The following is a 23,358-nucleotide window of genomic DNA, read 5'->3' as shown; positions in this document are numbered from 1 at the left end:
TTAATGAAAAAAATAAAAAAGCCAGATTATTTAGTCGGGTTTAAAATTTTCCCAGGCTGTTTGAAAATCGTATTTCATAAATATTGAAAAAATATATAAATATAAATAAATTGGTTTAAAAATTTCAATGAATGAAATGTTTTACAGTTAGCAGCGATTTTATTGTTTTCATTATAAATACTTAAATTTTAACTTGAATGTTTTTATTTTTAAAGATAATGGATGTACCTTTAAAGAATATCTACACATATGAAGCTCTGCCCTATAACAGTATCAAACTAGAAATTGAAGATGATACCGCAGAGGAAACGCTATGCTTGTTTTTACCACATCATCCGATTGAAGATGATATTACATCTGATTGTGTAAGTATCTGATTGTATGTTTTTTATGTCATATGGGAAGTGTCATCAGATCATTAAACTCAACATTAAAATATTGATTTTATGTTTTAGGATGGTGAATCTTTGCAAGTGAAAGAGGAGCGAACCACTTTGTAATGGTTGTGATAATTATAATGAAGTAACTCATCCTATTGCGATTGAAGGGATCAAGTTAATTAAATCTGAAGATCATGTAATTAAAAAGGAAGTGGTAAGTTTTATTGTGCATTTATTTTATAATGAAAGTGATGTATGAAGTTTATTCTAGCCCTCTCAGAGTGTATTCATCGGAGTATTATATGAATGAAAGTTTATGTATGCACTTAATGTCGATTCTTTAATTTAACTTCACTGCATTTTCTATCATGTTTTGATTCTTTCTTTAGTAATTGTTGAATTTAGAAGTTTTAACTTACAAGTACAGGGAGCATTACACTTCTGATGCTTTACCACATTGGGGCTGTGGGGCTGATATTTATTAATAGGAAAAAAATAACGATATTCTTCGTTGACAAATTTCAAATTGGCGGTCAATCTTAAATATCTTAGGATTTATTAGATTTATCAAATTGTGTTGTATTATAAAAATCGTGAAGCATTTTTTTGTTGTGAATAAAAAAAAAACCTAGTCGTAAAATCCGACGACAAACAACAGAATTATTCTGTTATATATATATATATATATATATATATATATACTCAAATCTAGTAATGGCGAAGCATTGCCGGGTCTGCTAGTTAATAATAAATAAATGTACGTTCCGATTTATAAAATTATCTTTTTATTTTGTGTGTTTTAAATAAAAACAGGTATGCTGCTCAAACTTCAGCATCTTGATACGAAGAGTATAATATTTTGTTTAAATAACCCAAAATATTGTCTATTAATTAAATCTGATATTTACGGTATATAAAATAAAATTTTGTCGATAAAATATTTTTTATCGTAATTTCAGCTAAACCACAGTTTTTTTTTTTATGAGAATAATTCAATTTTGTTTTGTTTTAACTAATCGTTATTAATTTACCTTTTCAAATTGCAAAACAAAATCGAAGCCAAAAAGAATTTATAAAAAATTTCACTTAAAATCAAAACTAAATAGCCCGTTTCGATTACTAGATATCATCATCGGTTGACGCTAAGGATAAATATATAAGTAAATAAATTAGCGAAATAAATTTAATAACGTATTAATTGTCGACTTCTGTGGCCGAGTAGGTAGAATCTTGGCGATCGGCCAACTTGTTTTCTGTAGGTCTAAAATTATTGTACCTAATAGACACATCTGTTTTCTTTTTTTGCAAGTTTGCATCGGTTTTGTTGTTAATAAAAGTCGACTTGTTTAAAATTTTATTTCTTTTTTGTTAACATTATTTACATCAATCTTCTTATAATTAAATTCTCTAAAATTTATGTTTAAAGAATGTATGATTTATTGTCAATTTAACAACGTTATTGTACGTCAAACGTAAAGAAATATGTTTTTTGACCCTATTTTTGGCGTTTAAATGGGATATCTTAGAAACTAAGAGAGATACAGTTCTGGGACCTATTTTTTTCGATTTCCCAGCTCAAACCCCATAAGAAACAATTTGCCCCTTAATTGACCTTCCCAGGATTTCAGAAATTTAACTACACTGATGAATCAAACATTAAGTTGATATCAAGTTAGTAAATAAAAGAAGTTCAGGAAGTTTTTATTGCCAGGGAGACAAAGATGAAGGTATATAGCATGTAACTGAAGAGGTACGGTGCAGTAGATGCTTTTCAGTAAAATTTATTAAACCCACCGGGTTGGTGTAGTGGTTAACGCGTCTTCCCAAATCAGTTGATTTGGAAGTCGAGAGTTACAGCGTTCAAGTCCTTGTAAAGCCAGTTATTTTTACACGGATTTGAATACTAGATCGTGGATACCGGTGTTCTTTGGTGGTCGGGTTTCAATTAACCGCACATCTCAGGTACGGTCGAACTGAGAATGTACAAGACTACACTTCATTTACACTCATACATATCATCCTCATTCATCCTCTGAAGAATTATCTAAACGGTAGTTATCGGAGGCTAAACAGGAAAAAGAAAGAAAGTATTGTACGTTCCGACAAGTACTGTTTTATTTATTAATAATTTTGTTTATTTTTCTTTTTTTTTTAATTTACGTAATTTTTCCGTAGTGTACTGTTGAACGTCGTTTAGTAATTAAAATTACAATCTAGGTTTAGATACCAAGATCGGGTTTTTTTGTAAAGTAATCTTGTCGCCTAATTTATTTCGGTAACCGATTTAACTTAATTTTTACATTCCCGGTTATAGCGATATATGTTGCTAGACCGGCTGCAGCTGTAACCGGTATACAGACGGTTAAAAAAAATTCTAATAAAATTGATTGATCTTTTTTTAAGTTTTGAGTCTTAAGGAGATAAAAAATTAACAAAAAGAAATAGATTTAAATAAATTGCAAATAATCTGCGAAATAAGGTTTTTATTTCGACGCTGCCAAGTCCAAAAAATCTGTTTTTGAAAGACGGACGTTTGTATTTACATCGCTGTATTTTGTCTTAATGTGGATCCCATAAACCGAATTTCTTCATAACGGGGAGATAGATACTACATTTAGAGGGGATGGGTTTGGAAAGAATCTATTAAACTTTTGCCAAAAATTGGAAAAAGGGACAGGGGTTGTCCGATCGAAATAAAATTTCAAATATTTACCGGGGAGCCCACCGGGCCGGTCTAGCGGTTAACTCGTCATCGCAAATCAATTGATTTGGAAGTCGAGAGTTTTAAGGTTCAAATCCTAGTAAAGGCGGTTTCTTTTATGCGGGTGAATACTAGATCGTGGATACCGGTGTTCTTTGGTGTTCGGGTTTCGATTAACCACACGTCTCAGGAACGGTCGACCTAAGACTTTACCTGAGACCCGACTGTCGATTTACATTTATACATATCGTCCTCATTCATCCTCTAAATAAATACCTTACGGTTTTTGCGGAGGTGAAATAGAAAAAAGAAAGAAAATATCTTTGGGAAATCTACAAAAACATTCTTCTTACAAAAGTCGAGCTTTTATTTAAATCGGAAACTAACAAAACTTTTTTAATTAATATTCAACCCCTCAAAAAATGATTTTTTATTTACACCCATAAATATCATCCTCATTTATCTTCTGAAGTAATACCTTACGGTGGTTCTGGAGGCTAAACAGAAAAGAAGATAATAACCGTGAAGTAAAAGGTACATATATATATTTTTTCTTGATTTTAATTTGGAAATATTTCTTATCTCTTCTTAGCACCGGTGAAATATACCTCCCCCTTCCGACTTGCCGAAGGGAATTTTTTTTATTTAACCCGATTCTGTTAATTTTGAAAAAAAACTGACGTTCGATTTATAGATTATATGCTTTTCGAAAATCGATAAAAGTTATAACGTATTATCTATTTTGCCATTTACCATTTATAATATTCCATAACGTTTTTGAGATTAAAGATTCTTTGCGCAAGATCTGTTTTTCCTGCATTCACCCCGATATTCATCCGGTTGAGGTTCGAACCTCTAGTGAAAAAATTACTATCATCATACGTTATAAATTATTATTTTTATTATTACTTATTTCATATATTTATGTTTTTAATTTTCCGGTAAATCTTTGTGTTAATATTCGAGTAATTTTTACGTTAAGTGTAAAGAACGGTTGTGTTCGTTTCTTTACAGCGTATTGATTTTTAATTATCAGTGCGAGTCAAAATGTACGGATAACTACAATTTTTTATTAATTATGTAAATCCATTTAACATTAAGTAAAATTCAGTTCTGTTATTTGGATTTTTTCTTTTTGTCATTTTATTAAATCGGCTTCGGTTTCGATTCTGATATTAACGGGTCTTTATAATGTAAAATTAGTTTTACAATTATTCTAGAAATATTTAATGAAATCTTTGCGATAACATTTAAGAAGTCCGATGAAATAAATTTTTCTGTCTTCGTAATCTATTTAGAGTTCCTAAAGAATTTTAATTAAAAATATTATTGAAAATATTGAGAACTAAAAACAAATTTAGTCGTGTTTAGCTTTCTTCGACTAAAATACAGGAGGAATATAAGCCGTAACTAATTATGATTTGAATCAACCTACCGACTACGAACACCTTATATCTGCTACTATTAAAAAAAGAAACTCGAGTAGTTTTTTGTTGAAAATCACAGTTATTTTAAAATAAAACATACACAAACGCATTTTATACAACACAACCCTAATAATAATAGTTTACTTAATTTATATTTTTATTAAAAACTTGAAGGGAAAAATTTGTTATAAGAGAAAAATATTATCGCAGTTTGTTAAGTTTAACTGTTCTTTGGATGACTTAATTTAGTTTAAAGTAATTTAGTATACGCGACACAACTTTAAAATCTTTTTTTTAATCGTTGTTCTCCTGCTCCACTAGGCAAGTATGGGCCAACAGTCAAGTATTACTCGGCCCAGGAGAGTGTCCTCGCGACTCTAATGAGCCTCCCCGCCTACCGGCATGACAGGTCGGCTCACCGATTCCGGATCTTTTCCTTATTTTTTATCTTGCCTTTGTTTCTAACCGCTAGGCCAGAGACGCCGGGGTCGGCTATGCCGTTCCCGGGCCCTGCCCCAGCAGGCGGGTCTCGGTCGTTATGCTTTTTCTTTTTTTAAAGTAACTCCTCCCGCTTCTTGAATCCGGTTTCTTTGTTCGCATAACTTGACCGCGAATCTTTCTACCGTCAGCCATTCCTCTTTACCTCTCGGCATATACTTTGTTTTAGTTTCCGGGGTAATCTCTTGTACGTTACATCTTGCTTTTAGATCCTCCGAACGTGCACATTCAAAAAAGGTGTGTTAGGGAGTGTCCTCTTGACCGCAGTACACGCAGTTCGGGAGCTCCCTTCTTCTAAACCTGTGAAAATATACACCAAATTCTCCGTGACCGGAGAAGAATTGCGACAGTTAGTACCCCACGTCGACGTGTTTCCTCCCCGGTCACGGTCGTATCTTGAGAATAAGGTTTTTTTATAATTAACATATTTATTCTATTCCAAATTAAATTTTAAAATAGCGACTTATTATTTATTTTTGGAGTACATTATAAAACGTTCGACTTTTTTTTATTCAGTATTTCATCGGATACGTAAAATGTTAGCGATAGGCATTACGGTTAAGTACAAATGTCTGTATTTTCGTAGGAACCTAGCGCGTTTGACCGATGGAAGGGAAAGCGTAAGAAGTACGGTCGCCGTAGAAACCGAGAGAGGTGGTGGGTTGATTTCTTCTTCCTTGATTTATTTAATTTTTTTTTAACCTCTTGAACCACCGTTAGGTATTACTTAAGATGATGAAACGAACGATTTGTAACGCGTGAAAATGCAGTGCCTGACCGGGATTCGAACCCGGGACCTCCGGATGAAAGGCCGAGACGCTACCACTCGCGCTACGGAGGCCGACTGTGTTATTAAAATTACGCTACTCGTCTATTACTCTTATCGTAGAAATCAGCATCATGAAAACGAGAGTGGGGTGGTGTGGCGACCGAAAGTATCACAAGGTGGGTGTCTTCCCCTACGGGGTTGGGAGTACGTTTAAATTAATATGCAGCCAAGAAAATTTTGAAAGTATATATATATATATATATATATATATATATATATAAAACTTTTTTAAAAATTCAAATAATTCATCAACATATTGGCCATTGCACTAATTAAATTCATAAAACAACTATTTAACCACCAAATACAAAAACCTAATACTAATAGTCTATTTTCTCGGGATACCGCATCATCAGTCTGTAAATAATTCTATAATTACATCAACAAATTACAAAAAAATTCAAAATTTAGAAAACATAACACTCTGACAACGACATGATTTGTAACAGCCGCATAACTTTAGTGTCATTATTGGAACGATGTAAATTTAAAACGTTACACATGTATTGCACGTTCGTAAACGTTGTTGCCGACTGATACAACCCGCTATAGGATTAAAACGTTTAAAATTATTTCGATTAATGTCCTTTCATTATGAATGTCTCCACCGTTATGTCGATATGATAATCTTAAGTATAATGATCTTAAGTTGCGAACCGTTCGGCAGGAAATCTCTCTGATCAGTCTACTATATAAAAATCGTTTGGATCGGCATCCGAATTATTTGTCGGTCAATTTATAGGATAATACGATCGGAGATTTTTCAAGATCGCTGAGGAAGAATATTCTTGGTTTGCCTTACCGTTTCAAATAGGTGACTTTACGGTCTGGCTGTACGGAGTGCTCTTCTATTTCATTTCGTTACTATTAAGTCAAAAAGCACCGGATCTGTGACTGCTTAATGTTAGTTCAAATAGATATATTTACTTATCGTTTAATTATCTTGCTGAACGGATTGTAAAGTTACTTTGTCGTTATAATAAAAAAAAATAAAATAAAATATTCGCGATTAATTTATTTGATATATTTTAGTACGGCTGGTTTTTTTTTACGCAATGCATTATTTACATATAGGAGGAGAAAAGATCATGGAGGTAGAAGAATTTTGTTATATGGGAAGTAGAATTACTAAAGATGAACGAAGCAGGAGCGATATAAAATGACGAATACCACAGGCGAAACGAGTCTTTAGTCAGAAATATAATTTGTTTACGTAAAAAATTAATTTAAACGTCAGGAAAACATTTTTGAACGTATATGTTTGGAGCGTCGCTTTATATGAAAGTGAAATTTGGACTATCGGAGTATCTGAGAAAAATAGCTTTTGAAATGCGGTGCTGTAGGAGAATGTTGAAAATCTGATGGGTAAATAAAGCGACAAATGAAGAAGTTAACTGATGAAGAAAGAAGCGTTTGGAAAAATATAGTTAAAATAAGAGACAGACTTATGACCACATATTAAAGCATCCTGGGATAGTCGCTTTAATATTGGAGGGAGAAATAGAAGGAAAAAATTTTGTAGGCAGGCAACGTTTGGAATATGTAAAAAAAAACTGTTAGGGATGTAGGATGTAGGGGTATACCGAAATGAAACAACTAGCACTAGATAGGGAATCTTGGAGAGCTGCATCAAACCAGTCAAATGACTGAATACAAAAAAAAAATTTACATTGTAATTCATACACAAACGTTTTTTTATAATAAACAACTCGGATCGATAATGGTATTCAAAAAACGTTTACGACAATTAATCGATATTAATTTAATTAAGATGAAGAATATGTACGGTATTACCGATATAATTTTAGTTGGAATAGCGTAAATGTATATATTCTTTGTATAAATGTATTCAATACAGGTAAAGACAGATAAATTTAAATATAGTAAATTTAACGACCTCGGTTTTTCGATAAACAGTCGATGAGTTTATCTATCGTCGGTAGTCCGTAAAATTAAAAAACATCGATATAAAACCTACTATAAAATCGGGCGTGACGTATCGGGGCGCACGACCGTTTGTTTAACGCGAAACGTTACAGACCTTGGATGAAGTCGGTCGACCTGTAGCTCTGCTACAGATCAACTTATCTGTAGAATTAAACGGGAGAGCCACCATCGTGTTTTTGAACAAAACGAAAGTCTCCGTTGGAAAATTTTAGTTCCTTCATTCGGGCAACTCTACAGATAAATCGGTCGGTCTGTATGTCAACGAGTCGCTTTCAGTGTATCTGACTGAAATAAAAACCGGACATCGACTGCGTACTAAATTTAATTTTAACATAAAACAAGACGCTAAGCGGTCACGATATTTATTTCGATTAATATTCGACGACAATTTTGTTCAACATCGGTCTGTGAGTCGAGAAGTAAGAGACATAAGGCGTAATAAGCAGCGGTAGAGGTGCTCGCGACGTCAGCGTCGTTCCCAGAACGCGCCGCGCCAGCTTTGCTACGCTCCCAAAAAAACCTCGCTCGCTCGGCACAGGACATCAAGAAACCTGTGCTGGCCCGTAGCCTCCCCTTTCCAACGATATACGTAATCTACATTTGCGGCTGGCTTTTGCGCTGACATATTGAATTTTTATATTTTTTTACAGTTTACTTTAATTTTTACACGTAAATATTATTCAAAATACATTTATTATTACTTAAATCGATCTATCTCGAGAAACTCTAAATACAAGCACACGAATCGCGTCTAAGTCGTGAGCTACACCGAATGGAAATGAGCGACAGCGCCGGTTTCGGTCGATCTGCGCTGTCACTCCTCGCCGCCAATCAGCTCGTCAGTGACGCATACTGAAAGTCGTATCCGCGAGCCGATCGTGTAAGGTATAAAATAACATCGCGTTTACGTCTCTGAGACTAATAGACAGGGAGTTATTAAGTTAGAACGTTATAGATCTTTTCGTTACGCTACAAATTACCGTTCTGGTACCCGTATGTTTCGGTTTGATTTTAAAGACGTTTCGCGTCAAAATGTATATTACGCTTAAAATTAACTATCGCAGGTGTTTTTGGCTTTATTTAATAGATCGATTAAAAACGGGTTAAAATCGCGATTAGATATTAATTTACGCGAATATATTTAAGATAAGAACGTAATACGGTGAATTCCAGTCGGTAGGACCACCGTAGGTTATTCGGGGTAGCAATTTTGTAAAAAGAGAAACATATCGGTATAATGCGTGTAAAATTACGCCATTTAAGGGTCCAAAATGCCGCTTTAAGGCCAACCGATTCGTTTGGTTTTAATTTACAGCTAAAATAATACAGTTTTATCTGGGATATAATCTTTTAGCTTTTGTTTTAACGATATCGAAAAAGACGTAACGTCTCTTTAAACAAGAAACGGTTAAAGGAAATACGTTTACTTCTTCTATTACTGCTAAAGATGTCAGTGCGCGTATCAATTTGTAGCAGGCTATTCGGTTCGTAGCCGATAATCGGGAAGAAGTAAAAAGTAGCACGATCGGAAATTTTTTTTACGAGATCCGATTTAAAATTCGATGTCTGAGATGATGGTAACGGCTTTTTTGCAGCAGCAGGTTTAAAATTTTGAAGTTTTAGAAAATCGGTAGAAACATAGAATTCTACTGTGAAAATGAAACCTGTGATGTCGATATAATAAAAAATGTTACCCGAAAACTCGATTAAGTTGAAGATGATGAAAACGAATCCGAAGTCAAAATCGTATCGCGTAAGAAAAAATTAAACGTAAAATTAATCGCAAAAACTAATCGACGGACTTCAGCAAAATCTTATGCAAGAATACAGTAAAAGAAGCTAGCAGAACTCAGAATTTGTCGTACGTCAGGAAATTAAAGGAAGAAAACGAAGAAAATTAGAAGAATTTTTTCAAGAAATTTAATCAATTAATCGACATTAAAGTACATATTTTTGTATACTACGTTCGGAAAGTTACAGCACACTGGAATTACGGAAGTGTTACGATGAAACTTTGTTAATTATTACTTTCTATTTTTATTTCCTTATTTTATAGAAACGGATATTACAATAATTTGAATAGTCTATAACGGGGGTTGAAAATAATCTCCTCAAACATCACGCGTTTTACTGAAGACATTTCGTTAAAAACCGTCGACTTGTTTTCTGTGACCCCGACTTGTCGGAACCGACCGTGACTGATTTTCACTTCTGTTAACCGACTATTGAAGTTTGTTAAAACAGCACGATAACGATCGCTATTAAATGTATTTTTTTTTAAAGTTTGGACCCGCAATTGGCGTTCTACTTGCACCGACCCGGTTTTCAATTTTCGCTTCGTGTATTCATACGGGTTAGTTGTCGACCGCAGCCGAGTGTTTGTGAATATAATCTTCCAGATGAAACCGCACTTCATCTGTAAAAAAAAAAGAGTAATTTCGAGGATATGTACGGAATTTTGGTCGGTAAAATGTAATGTTTAATGTTTAACGTCGACAGTAATCTAGTATTTTCATACCTAGTATTTTCTATTAACATAATTTAGTATTTTCATCGTTGACAGTATCTGTAGGTTTCAGTTCTTAAACGCAGATTACTATGCGGAGGAAAAGTTTCGGTTTTCTTACGGCTTTATATACAGCAGAAAGTCCGATATCCGACATAACACCTAAACAACAGAATGCATCGCATAATTCCAAAGCTACTGCACCGCAACTTTCCGAACGCGCTTCATTATTTTGACTTGTACATCTGTTTTGTTTATAAAGCTTTATATTTTATTAACGATGTAAGATTACAAAAACGATTTAATATTTTTTTTAAATTAATAACGTAACTTTATTATCGGATAAAAAGTAAAATTCTAAAAAAATAATAAAAATAATTCTGATGTGGACAACACACGGCTATAAAATTACATTATACATTCTTTTAAAAGGAAAAGTACATAAAATTTTATTTCGTTAATAACTGCTGATATTTTTTCATTTTTTTATAGTTATTGAATTATTATTTATCGTAAACATTTTTTTATAATCAGAGGTTAATAATTATTAACAAATTAATAGATTTAAATTTAAAAAAAGGAGGTGAAATCTCATTTGAACCGATCTGCTCCTATATTCAGAGTAAGATCCAAATAATTCATTAATTATAATTTATTTTTGGCTGTAACTCTGGAACCGATGAAAATAAGTATGATTTATGATATATCGTTGAAAAGATCTCAACGAGGACTTACTGCTGGAGAAAAAGTGTAAAATCGATTTTTTTTTTTTATTTTGAGCTTTTTTGGACGCTTTTGGTTCGGTCGATTGATATCAAAATGGGAGGTGCACAACTAGATGTTACAACAGTCCTAAATCCAAAATTTCAACATCCTACGGCTACTCGTTTTTGAGTTATGCGAGATACAAATGTACGTACAGACGTCACGCTTGAATAAAAAGAAATGGATTGAGGGACGGTCAAAATGGATATTTCCGTTGAAATCTGAAAACCGAAATTTTTCGCGATTACAGTAAAAAAACGGTAAATCGTGTTTGTTATAATCAGTACGTACCGTAATGTATTTGTTTACATCTTCTTATTTTAGTATGTCCCTGAATCCGTTGTATATATTTCAGAATTTCTCAGAACCTTATTCCATTTTAATTTATTTACTAATCTTAGCGTTCCCTGACAAGAATCTTTTTTCACATCTTTGAGTTTCTTATAAACAGTTTTTTTTATGCAAATTGTTTTGTAAGATTTTAAATAAAAATGTTCAACAAATAAAACTTGCACCTTAAAAGTAGGATTTCTTGATTCTTATTTAAATTTATACTTTTCGAAGTCAAGGCCTAAACAAAGTTCAAATTTTTTTAAATACTTGAAAATTTTAATTAATTTTTATAAATATTTTATATAAAAGAAAAATTATTTTTTTTGTTAGTATTTAAACCGTTTTCAATAAAGTATAAAAGTTTTTAATGTTACAGCTATACAAAACGATTAAAAAAAATTATTTTTTTAAATTTATGAAAGTTCAAATACGGTTTTTTTTCATCGGCTTAACTATAGGGTATTTGTAGTTTATACAACATTTTCCTTTTTAATGTATTTTTCCGATAACGATTTTCCTTCCTACATTTATCAGTATATCTCCCTTTGAAGAGTTTGACTACTTTTTCCATAACGTTTTATCTAATAAAATGTTGAGTTCAACGATCGATGGACCGTTTTACTTTACAGTAACTTAAAAGCATTAACTTGCTAAAAGAGAAATATAATTATCGATTAATCTTTAACGATTTACACTTTTAACGGTAAATCTTTGAAAATATGTTTTCTTTATGTTCTCCGTCTTATTCCCGTTAATCTCAATTTTTTCTTTCGAAATTAATCGATTATCCGTTCACAAAATTAGCCGCAATATATTTATTAATTTTTAAATTTTTTACTCTCACGATCCGGCATCTAATCGATTCGTATAAATTTAACTACCATTCATTTTATTCCAAAGCGCGTTTGTATTTTTATATATTTACAGATAAACCTAATTTATAGGTTTTGCTATACCATGCGCACGCGCGCGCACACACACCAGTATTCTAATACGGTGTTTCCCATTGTCGCTTACTGACATTTGATTTATAACAGTAAAAGGTTTTTACCGGATAAAATTATCGGTCAGGAATCTCTTCTTGTTGCCTTGACGTCTGTTTTTTTTCCAGTTTCTATTTTGTAACTTTTTTGAATTTTTTAAACGCATTTTTTAATTTTTTAAAATAATTCTATTGTTTATTTATATCGACATTAAGCACTCATTTTTTTAATTTATAGAAACGTATCCGACTTGAACCGCTTAAATTTATTACATTCGTAAAGAAAATTTTTTTGGTAAAAAAATCGTGTAATTCACGTTTACAAAGTTAATTAGAAAGAATAATCTATTTTTTAATGTGTAAATCGCAACCTGCTCGATCGGTAAAAAATAAGCAACCCCGAGACGACCCGACGAGATGAGGGTGAGTGACATATAAAGAGGCGTGTATTCTTGTACAGATTTAGACTCGGGAACGACCGTTCCTGACTTGTGTGGTTAATTGAACCTCGACCACCAAAGTACACCGGTATCCGCTATCATTATTCAAATCCGTATAAAAGCGATTAACTTTTACTAGGATTTGAACCTCAGAATCGACTTCAAAAAAAAAACAAAAGATAAGTAAAACTTACGGTTTTGCTGAGCTATCGGTTAATATGCATTAATTTCCGTGATGTATTCAGAAAATATTTTGCCATCCGTCTTCTGGTAGCCATCCAGTAAGACATTTTACAGATATCTTCTGATCTTGGTGTACTCTTAAATTGTTCCTCGCCTGTTTAAAAAACAGTTCCCTATTTCTTACTCTTAATAATTTAATAATAAACATAATTTATCCGATTACGGTGTACCTCAAGGAACAGTTTTATCCTCGGTATCGTTCCTAGTATATAGACATGAGCTGCTGAAAGTAATTAGTTCTGTTCAAATTTAATTTAAGCTGCAACATTCGTGACGTATTCTCGCTCGCTGATTATTTGAAATTCATTTTTATAGATTCTTCACGGAAGAGTATTAAAAGGATAGCCGAAATAGAACTCGGATCTTAAAATGCAGGTTTTGTGAACAAATTTAATCTGAAAAGTATCATTTGTTTCTAAAAAGGAAGTCATCTTTCTAGACGGTAGCGTACGATCATCTAGCCTGGACAATATAAATATTTACCGGTTAAATTGTAATGTATTATTTATTTTAACTTGTAGCGATCCCAAATTAAAAAAGACGACTAAAGTTAAAATTTTGGCGTTAAAATTGATTCACAATTAGACGCAGCTGTTCACTACATATTAACAGGTATCGGAAACTTAAATATTTAATTCTAATATTTTAAAAACTATAAATGAAAAAATTCTTAACGTTTCTATTCTTATATCTTCGTACACGCCCGATCGATGCTCTGACACTGAATAATAGCACAGGTTGGGACTACGATACGTATTTTAATAAGTTTTGTGCGATTCAATAGCGGCTTTGGGTAGGGCCAGGCGTTACATCTGTTTTATGAGTTTAATATTTTAACGGTGAAAATAATTATAAATTAAAAAACTTATTATACAGAATAATTCACGAAGAACGTAACAAACTTTTAGGACACGACCTACTGGTAAAGTCGAAGAAGAAAGTTCATACAAACATACGATCGGAAACGCTTCGTTAGCTAGTGTCGGCTGGCGAATTATTTCTCTCTTGAATTCTGCACTTTCGGTAAAATTAACCCGTATTGTAATTCTCGGGATACAAATCGAGGAGTAAATTTAGTAGTTTAAATGAAATCCGACCTGAAAAATCGAAAAAAAAGTACTTCCCAGAACTATATATACTCGTATTAGTAGTTTTCGAGAAATCTAAACTGAAAGACAAAGGATGAGGACAAAGCGTTCGTAGAACGCAGTTAGTTTATAAAAGGAAATAAATAAATATGTATTTTGATTTTAAGAAAATTATTCGTAAAAACCACAACCGCTGTATCGGTAAAAAGGTGTTAAAAAAATACAGCTGTCATTTTAAACAATTTTTGGAAAATAAAATTACATTATTCTCTTTTGTAAAACCGTATTTTCATCGAGTAAAGGTTTTATCCGTCGATTACAGGTTTTATGTTCGACGTAAAATAACGTAGTTAAATATATGAAAGAAGCTTTCGTTTTTAGAATTTTCACTCGCTAACTAAGCGGTTCGAAACTTACGTTTATATGAACTTGCTTCTCTCATTTTTACACGGAGAACGTGTCCTAAACGCCTGTTACATTCTTTGTGAATCGTGTCATCCGCAAACTATGAACTGCGGTTACGTAAACGGCTGACTGCGGATGCCGACTCTATCGTAACTTCCGCTAAACTAAAAAACGATCGGATCTAATCGACGAGCGGCTACCTAGATGGAAGATGAAGGTTAATTCGGCTAATTCTACACGCGTTACGTTTACGATGAGGAGAGGTGACTGCCCACGAGTTCAACTTAATGGCGTTTTCGTCCGCGTGCTGACTTGTGCGTTATCTAGGACCGCATCTGGATTGCCGTCTAACGCGGAAGAGTCATGTCGGGGAGTAAACGACGAAGCGTAAGGTAAAGTTCACTAAGATGTATCCGTCGCTCGGCAGGGAATCGCGACTATTATTATATAACAAACGATCGCTGTACTCAGAGATCCTGAAACCGATTTGTATATAAGGAATCCAGCCGTGTTGTACGACAAGCCAGAGTAACATCGAAGTCGAACAGCGATTTAAAACAAATTATTGAGAAATATAACAGAAGCGCCGTGGTTTGTCAAAAACAAAGAAATACACGATTATCTGGGATCGCCAGCCGTTCGAGAGGAGATTCGGCGATTTAGTACAAGATATAAATCGGGACCGAACAAACATGTGAACTGCCTCGCGGTTAACTTCCTGGGTAACAGCGAGAACTTTAGGCACGTAAAGCTTTAGATCTGTAAGTTATCCAAGATTTGAGGCGAGTCAGGGACCCCAGGGTGTTGTGCGTCGCTGTTCTTCGTTCCGTTTTGCCACTTAATTTTGTTGATTTTTTTTATTTGTTTCAATGCATCTTTGATTAGTTATTTGCGTTCGATCGATAAGATTATCGCTTGAAAATTTCTTTGATTTTACGCTCTGAACTTTGGACTTTGATCAACGCTCTTTGCGCTCATCTTCGGATGTACTTATTACTATATATTTATGCATACTGTATAACACGTGTCTACCTACATACGTATACATGTACGGTCCTTTGAGAGAATTAAACAGAAACCCCTCTTTACATGTCTTATTTTATCTTTTTTTGGTCCTTAGATTTACTCGTAATTACTAAACCGGATCCCGATTGTAAATTAAACACCGAGGCAAAAAAATCTTCGTGAATCATTCTGCGTATTAATGAAAACAAATATCTCTTCGGTCTCCATAAATCGACTTAGATTTTATTATCTTTTACCGTCTGGCAGTATTACTTTGAAAATGTTTCGAACTAATTTAAACGTCTGCTGATGACATTTTACTCACGTAATTACAAAATAAATAAATTTTGTTCCGAATTTAATTACCTGCGATCGTCTTAAATCTTAATAAGAAAACTCATTAAAGATGTGGACAAACGGATCGTGTTTTCAAAAAAGTTTAATAATTACATTTGTAGTTGATATGTAATTCTTTAAATTCGACTAAAACTAATTAATATCTGACTTTATATTGTCGCTAAGTTAAAATTTATTCCGAAGTAACAAATGTAATTCGATCAAATATTATCGGTTTTCTAAATTAATATTTTGATCGCCTAACGTTTTTCATTAAAGTTCAAATAAATATAGATCAGAACCGATCGAATGTAATTTTTTTACGTTTAAATCTTTATTCAAGGAAAGTTAATTCTTTCTTAACTAATATAAGGGCTTTTTTATTTTATAGCGATTATGAGAGATTTTACTTTATTTTTTTAATGTTTTTTTAAATACGTGACTCATACCTGCGCACAGGAAACCCCTTTGCAGCCATTGTTTCTGTATTTTATGTTACAATTACGTGAATTTAAAAAAATATATATATTTTTTAATTTATTCGATTTTACTTAAAGGGATGTTTTTAATGTAAATTTACATCATCCCTATAACAATATACATTGTTTTAATTTATTTTTTTGATATCGTTCTTTAATATTTAACCGTTATACAGTAATTACGTATAACCTAATACTTGTCATTTTATATTTAAGTAAAATTTAAAGAAAATTGTTCGGATCGTTTGATGTTGAAAAAATAAATAAATGTTAAATATAGCTTGAAATTTTGAAAGAAACTTTCTGGACTTAATATTTATAAAAAAATTCCTTCGGTGAAATAACTATTCGAAACGGCGACGTTCAACGTTTTCAATGCGCGCTTCAATAAATTGCAGCGAAGAATTTTGTATCTATTCGAACAAATTCTCCAGTAGCTTAAATATTTTTTTAAATTTCTATCGTATTCGACGTAACAGTTCGCTTATATCTATCTATTACTTCTAACTGTAACACAGGTATATAAAAAGAACGGTAAACTATTTTTCTGTTCACGGAAGAGCTTATTTTTTATGTATTTAAGCCTTCGATGAACAAATACTTTTTTAAAAAAAGCAGTAAGTCTTTGTATCTTGTCTGAGATCAAATAAATTTGTATATTTTTTAATATATGAATCTATAACCGATTAAAAACGTAATAAAATATGTTTTTGCTTAATTTGAAACTTAAACGATTATTACTATAATTAATTCTGCCTTATTTTATTTATTTGAAATCGTATTCAAATATTATACGTTTAATATTATGAAAAGAGACCGTTTCAGACGACTTCATAAAATATAATTTAAATGGATTATTACTTTCTAAAGTATAAGAGATTAAAGGAATATAATTTTTGCGAGTTTTAGTTATTTTTCGTGGAAAAATGTCGGATTAAAGGTGTAAACAAATTTTTACAGAATATTACAGTCGGTTCTTGAGATAAGAACCTGCAGAAAAAAAAAACAAATGAATCTGTCAAATTTTAATACAAATTTCTCTGTCGTTTTAATGCTCGAAAGTATGTATATTATATTATATTATAGGGCAGCTAAAATGTAATACACCTGGAACGTAACGGGAAAAAAATCGGATGAGGCTGTGTCGGGGTTCACGGCCGTTGGTTTAACCTAAAACGTTACAGACGTTTGATGAAGTTCCTCCGAGCTACAGACCGACCGATGGGAGAGCCACCGTCGTATTTTTTTTTAACAAAACTGAATTCTCCGATGGAAAATTTTAGTTCCTTCATTTGACCAACTCTACAGTAAACCGGTCGGTATGTATGTCAACGAGTCGCTTTTAGTGTTTAAGATTGAAATAAAAACGAGACGTTGACTGCCTACTAAATTTAATTTTAACTTAAAACAGACACTGAGTGGTACGTGATATTTATTTCGACTAACATTCGACGACAATTTTTTTGAACATCGGCCTGTGATATGAGAAGTAACAGTGATGGCATATAAAGCAGCGGTAGAGGTGCCCGCGCCGTCGGCGTCGTTCTCTGAGCGCGCTGTACCGGCTTTGCGACAATCCCGAAAAAGTCTCGCTCGCTCGGAATCGGACATTGTGGTACCTGCGCGTGTCCCATAACCTCCTCTTTCCAGCGACACGCGTAATTTATATTCCCGGCTGGCTTTTGAGCGAACTGAGACCGACCGATTGAATTTTTATACTCTTTTACACGTTTACTTTAATCTTTTACTCGTAAATATTCTACAAAATACATTTATCATTACTTAAATCGATCTATCTTGACAAAATCTAAACGAAAACGCCGCGCTATCACGTCTAAGTCGTGCGCTATAACGAATGGAAATGAGCAAGAGGGTCAGTTTTGGCGCATCTGCGCTGTGTCCCCTTCCCGCCCATCCGTTTCCAAGCGACGCAACTTCAAAGTTTTATCGGCGAGTTGACCGTGTAAGTTATAGAATTACACCCCGTTTACGTCTCTAAGACTAATAGTTAGGAAGTTATTAAGGGGGGACGATATGTTACGGCATCGAGTACGCCTGCCGTCTAAAACAACGTGCAGCGATTAATTCTTTAATAACGGCAAAAATGGACGCTAGTGAACGAAACTGTAGATCAAAGTACTAAAGTAAACTGGCGATAAAATTTCACGCATCAGAACCCGGATAAGCGAATGCTGAGGATGAACCTGCATCGTCGAACGATTTGTACGAGAGATAAGAAGTGCCAAAAGGATGCGGATGAATCGATTCGTTGAGTCGTTAAAAATTTTTTTTAAATCCTGATTGTCGTATTCGACAACCCACGAAGCCGATAATTTTGCAGCTCAACCGCAAAACGGCCGAACCTTTGTAAGATGAAATTTGAAATTATTCCATACCCTCCTACTCACCGAGTTTGGACCCGTGGGATTTTCACTTCTTTCCTAATTAAAGATAGATATCAAGGTTATTCGTTTTACAACGAACGATGTACTGAAGGATCTACAGAGGTCATCGATCGATGAAACACAGCCAGGTTCGATTCTTAATCGACGAAATTAACGTATTCACCGTGGAACTTACTCGACCGTTGAATTTATTCTTCGTTATGAGAGATGTATAACTGTAAGCGACGACTGCTTAAAAAAATAAATGTAAGATTTTATTGAAAAACGTAAAATGTAAGCTAGTTGCCATATTTGTTTTATTTGACTATTTGTGCAAGGCGTTTCAGACCCCCTAGTATTACACTACATTCTTTATTAAATATATGTCGTAAATAATTATCGTTATTGTCGGGTACTTTTGTGTAGAAAATGAAAAAAAAAACTGTTTTATACAAATAAATTAATTTGTTTAAATCGATGCTGAACTGATTATTATTGCATCCTAAGATGTGATTACGCGCGCTTGTTGTTTTACTAAGGTGTACAAGTACGGTCTGATTATATGGATAAAAGACGCCGATTTAATTAACTTAAATTCAGTAGCTTCATTTAAAAAAAAACAAGCAAAAAACGAAAAACAGACTCGTTCGGTTTTTAGATTAAAAAGTATCATTTTCTGTTATTAAAAAAAAAAAAAAAACCGTTTTCTGTTTTATATATGAATAGATATAATATTATTATCGTTATTATTTTGATTCGTGTTGTCAGTTATATATAATATTTTACTCTAACCAAAACTAAACATGTATTATATAATTTCTATCTCGGTTTTACGTAAATTAACAGTAGAAAATTCTAATGGCTTTTGATGAATTAATAAAAATTCTTTGAAAAATATGGAATGTTTTGATTTGTGTTAGAATAACTATTATTTACCGTTATTGTTTTTACTTCCTTATACGAAGTAAAGGAAGTATTGCGATCGCGAAAAATTTCGGTTTTTAGATTCCAACGGAAATATCCATTTTGAGCATCCCTGAATCCATTTTGACTAGTTTTGGCGTGACGTCGTATCTACTTACGTATATATCTCGCATAATTCAAAAACGATTAGCCGTTGGATGTTGAAATTTTGGATTTAGGACCATTGCAACATCTAATTGTGTACTTCCTCTTTCGATTGCAATCGACTGAACCAAAAGCGCCCAAAAAAACCCAAAATCCAAAACGATTTGGTTTTTAGACTTTTATTTTCAGGACAATAATAAGTCCTGATTGAGACCTTTTCAACGATATATTATAAAAGGTACCTTTCTTTCGGCTAGTTTATTTGCTCTCGTTAGTCGTTATTTTCTTTGAATCGGTTTCCTTTTTTCTTAATAATCGATCCGCTGCTCGTATTTTATGATTTACATAGTAGTGAGATCGATGAGATTTAAACTGCGGTTAAGTTTCCAGGTGTCATAAGGTAAACTTTTTTAATGACGTTCAGTAGTTTTTGCGGTTATCGGGAACAAACGAAAAAAACGTCAATATATGTAGAACCGAGGTTAATTATATTTTTTTGCAGTTATGTATATTCTTCAACAAGAAAGGATTTAAATTTCTTGCCGTTTATTTAAAATATTTTCACGTTATTTTACTACAAGTATGTAATTACTTTTCCCTAATATGTCAGCAAAAAAAGCGGTTTATAAGCATCACATTTAATTTAAATATATTAGAATTAAGATTCGTTATTAATTATTTTATCCGATCATTTTATTTATAATTTTAAGATAAGATTGTATAATTGGTTAATGTATTTTATTTGAAAAATATATTCACGTTGGTATAAATTGAATGTAAAATATTCAGTAGAATATAGAAATTCATATTCTACTGATGAGCACAGATTAGTTCATATTTTATCAGCGACTGAAATACAAAAAATACAGCTCTGTATAATTTTAATATTATATTTATAATTAGACCGTACGTACAGAATGTTGCGAAACGTATTCGCCAAACTCCAGAATCTGATTCAGGACACCAAAATGTGAAAAAACGTTCTGATCGACTTAAGTCCTACTTTACTTTGTTTTCCTTCTGGACGCCATTTTGTGATTTTCAACAAAAAATTATTTCTCAGGAGCCGGTAAACCTACAGTAATTAAAATTTTATAAACGTCACCTTAAAAATTGGCGGCCATCTTAATTTTTTTATTCTTCAATATTTTTGTGATTGTTTATTTGATATAATTATTACTAACACAAAATTTATTAAGCATTTTATTTTGAAGAAAATGACACCTCATTTGTAAAATTCCGTTGACAAACAATCGAGTTATAGCAGACAATTAACCCGGCAGTACGCTTTTGCTAGCTGATAATTTTTTGTCTGTTTCTATTTTCTCCATTAAATATTAAAAAAATGATTAATAACAAATAATAATATAAAAAAGTAATAATAATATAATAAAAATTATCAGCTTTTAATATTTTATTCCTTCTACGTTGTATGCTTGGAAATACAAAAATTTAATATTTAATCAAGACACATTTATAAAATTATTATATTAGTTCTTTCCTTTAATTCTGCAGGCGAAACATTTTATTTGGTTTGCCTATGCGTGTGTGTGTGTGTGTGTGTGTGTGTGTGTATATGTATTGAAACATAATGGATGCACACTTATATCACAGTCACAAAAACCAAAAGAGAGAATATGAAGAGATTTGTTAGTTATTTATAATAAATCGTTTATATTACAGAGCATGCTTACTCACTTATTATCTCTCTCTCTCTCTCTGCAGTATGTGTGTGTGTATATACACATTAAAACGGATGAACACGTACATGAGACACAAAACATCACCCTTGAGTTTTTTTTTTTACTAGACAGCTGTCATTTCCTCTTATAAGAGATGATTTATGTCTTTTAGTTGCGGTGTCCCTTTTTTCTTTAACGGTAAAGTTTTATACTACTCTAGTCTGCAGTTGCTTTTTGTTAATGTACTAAATCAGTCGTATTCTTCCTAATAAATACAATAACATTTCATCAAAGATACACAAGTATTCACTTCCATTTGAATTATTAAAAAATCAACATAATTATTTCTTTAATCTTTTCTCTATTTTTTTCTTTAAAATATTTTTTTTAACTAATAACTGTAGATGATTTATAAAAATATAAGATAAATTATAATTTTCAGTTATTATTAAATAATCAGATGTTCTACCATCTCTATTACATATACACATTTTTAAAAGTATATAGAATTTTATTTAATTTTTTTTATTTTTATTGAATAATTATTTATTGTAAAATTCTTTTTACAATCACGGGTTAATAATTATTAATTAATTAATATATTTAATTAAATTTAAAAAAAAACACGTTAAAAAATGGAAAAGGAGATGATGTCTGATTCGAACCGATATGCCTTTTCCTTATAGATCCAGATATTTCATAAATTAAATTTTCCTTTAGGTACTCTAGAACCGACGGAAAAAAGTACCACTTGTGATATATCATTGAAAAGCTCTCAATGAAGGCCTATTACTGCAGTTAAAAGTCCAAAGTGAAATTTGTTTTGTATATATATATATAGATTTTTTTTATACAATCGTTCATAACGATAATAAAAAATATTTTGACATTTTACGGCCGTCTATGTAAAAGGTTCTTATTTTGCTTATATAAAAAATAAAACCGTCATTCACTTGTTTTTATTTTCAACCGACTTCTCACATACGTTAAAAATATCTATAAATCAGTTAAACGGAAGATGTAATCGCTCGATCCTTTCGTTTTGCGTTTGTAACCTATTCCCTTATACATTATTTTTTAACCGAACCGTGCACGCTATAAACAAAATAGGAATGTCCTCTATCAATTTCAAATGTCATTTATATATATATATATATATATATATATATTTCAAATGTCATTTATATATATATAAATATATATATATATATATATATATTTAAATTAGTTTACAATCTATTTAATATTTTAATTAATTTTTTTCACAAAAACACATTAGATTACGGTTTTAATTTTTGTTCCTAAATTAAAAGTTATTAAACTTAATAACAGGAAAAAACAAGTAATAAAAGATAAATCGGTTTAAAATTCCGCGATAAAATTTAAAATTGAGAAATTTATTTCGTCCAGGATGTTTTATAAATAGTCTATTTCTACGCAAATCGGTTTGCCGCCCGGCCTTGGATAACACTCTTTCTGAGAGAAGTGACGTAGCAGGTAAACAGGAGTATTTTAAATTTATCTGGTATAATTCAAGTAATGAATTTTTATACAATTCCCAAAATTCCAAAGGAATTTTCCGTCTATTTAAGCGTGGCATTTCCAAACACCGTGGCATTTCCAAACACCGTCGTATTTGCAATATTCCGGTTGTTCCAGGAGTAGTTGTTTGCACTTTCGTAATTTTTCTTCAAATAAACTCCAAAGACAATCGTTAGGATTTGTTGTGTCTGAGGTTCTAAGATTTCTATTTACGGCCGAGTATCGACGTCCATTCGCTTTGAATCGATTAAATTTGTAACCTCATCGGTTATCCGTTCTTTGCATTTTCTTCTACGTCAAATGCGTTTTTTTTATTTA

At 32.2% G+C, this 23,358-nt stretch overlaps 1 protein-coding gene across 1 annotated transcript in view; it reads left to right on the top strand.

The window, feature by feature from the left end:
• Positions 1–218: 218 nt before the first annotated feature.
• The window catches only part of LOC142324710 (uncharacterized), a 63,660-nt gene continuing 40,520 nt past the window's right edge, over positions 219–23,358 (top strand). Inside the window, exon 1 of the mRNA XM_075365628.1 lies at positions 219–365. Within this exon, the coding sequence (XP_075221743.1) occupies positions 219–365 (147 nt within the window). The remainder of the gene's footprint in view (positions 366–23,358) is intronic.

Source organism: Lycorma delicatula, chromosome 5, assembly GCF_047948215.1.
Source record: "Lycorma delicatula isolate Av1 chromosome 5, ASM4794821v1, whole genome shotgun sequence".
NCBI lineage: Eukaryota > Metazoa > Arthropoda > Insecta > Hemiptera > Fulgoridae > Lycorma > Lycorma delicatula.
The sequence above is the reverse complement of the archived record's forward strand: the minus strand, read 5'-3'. Positions and strand labels throughout refer to the sequence as shown.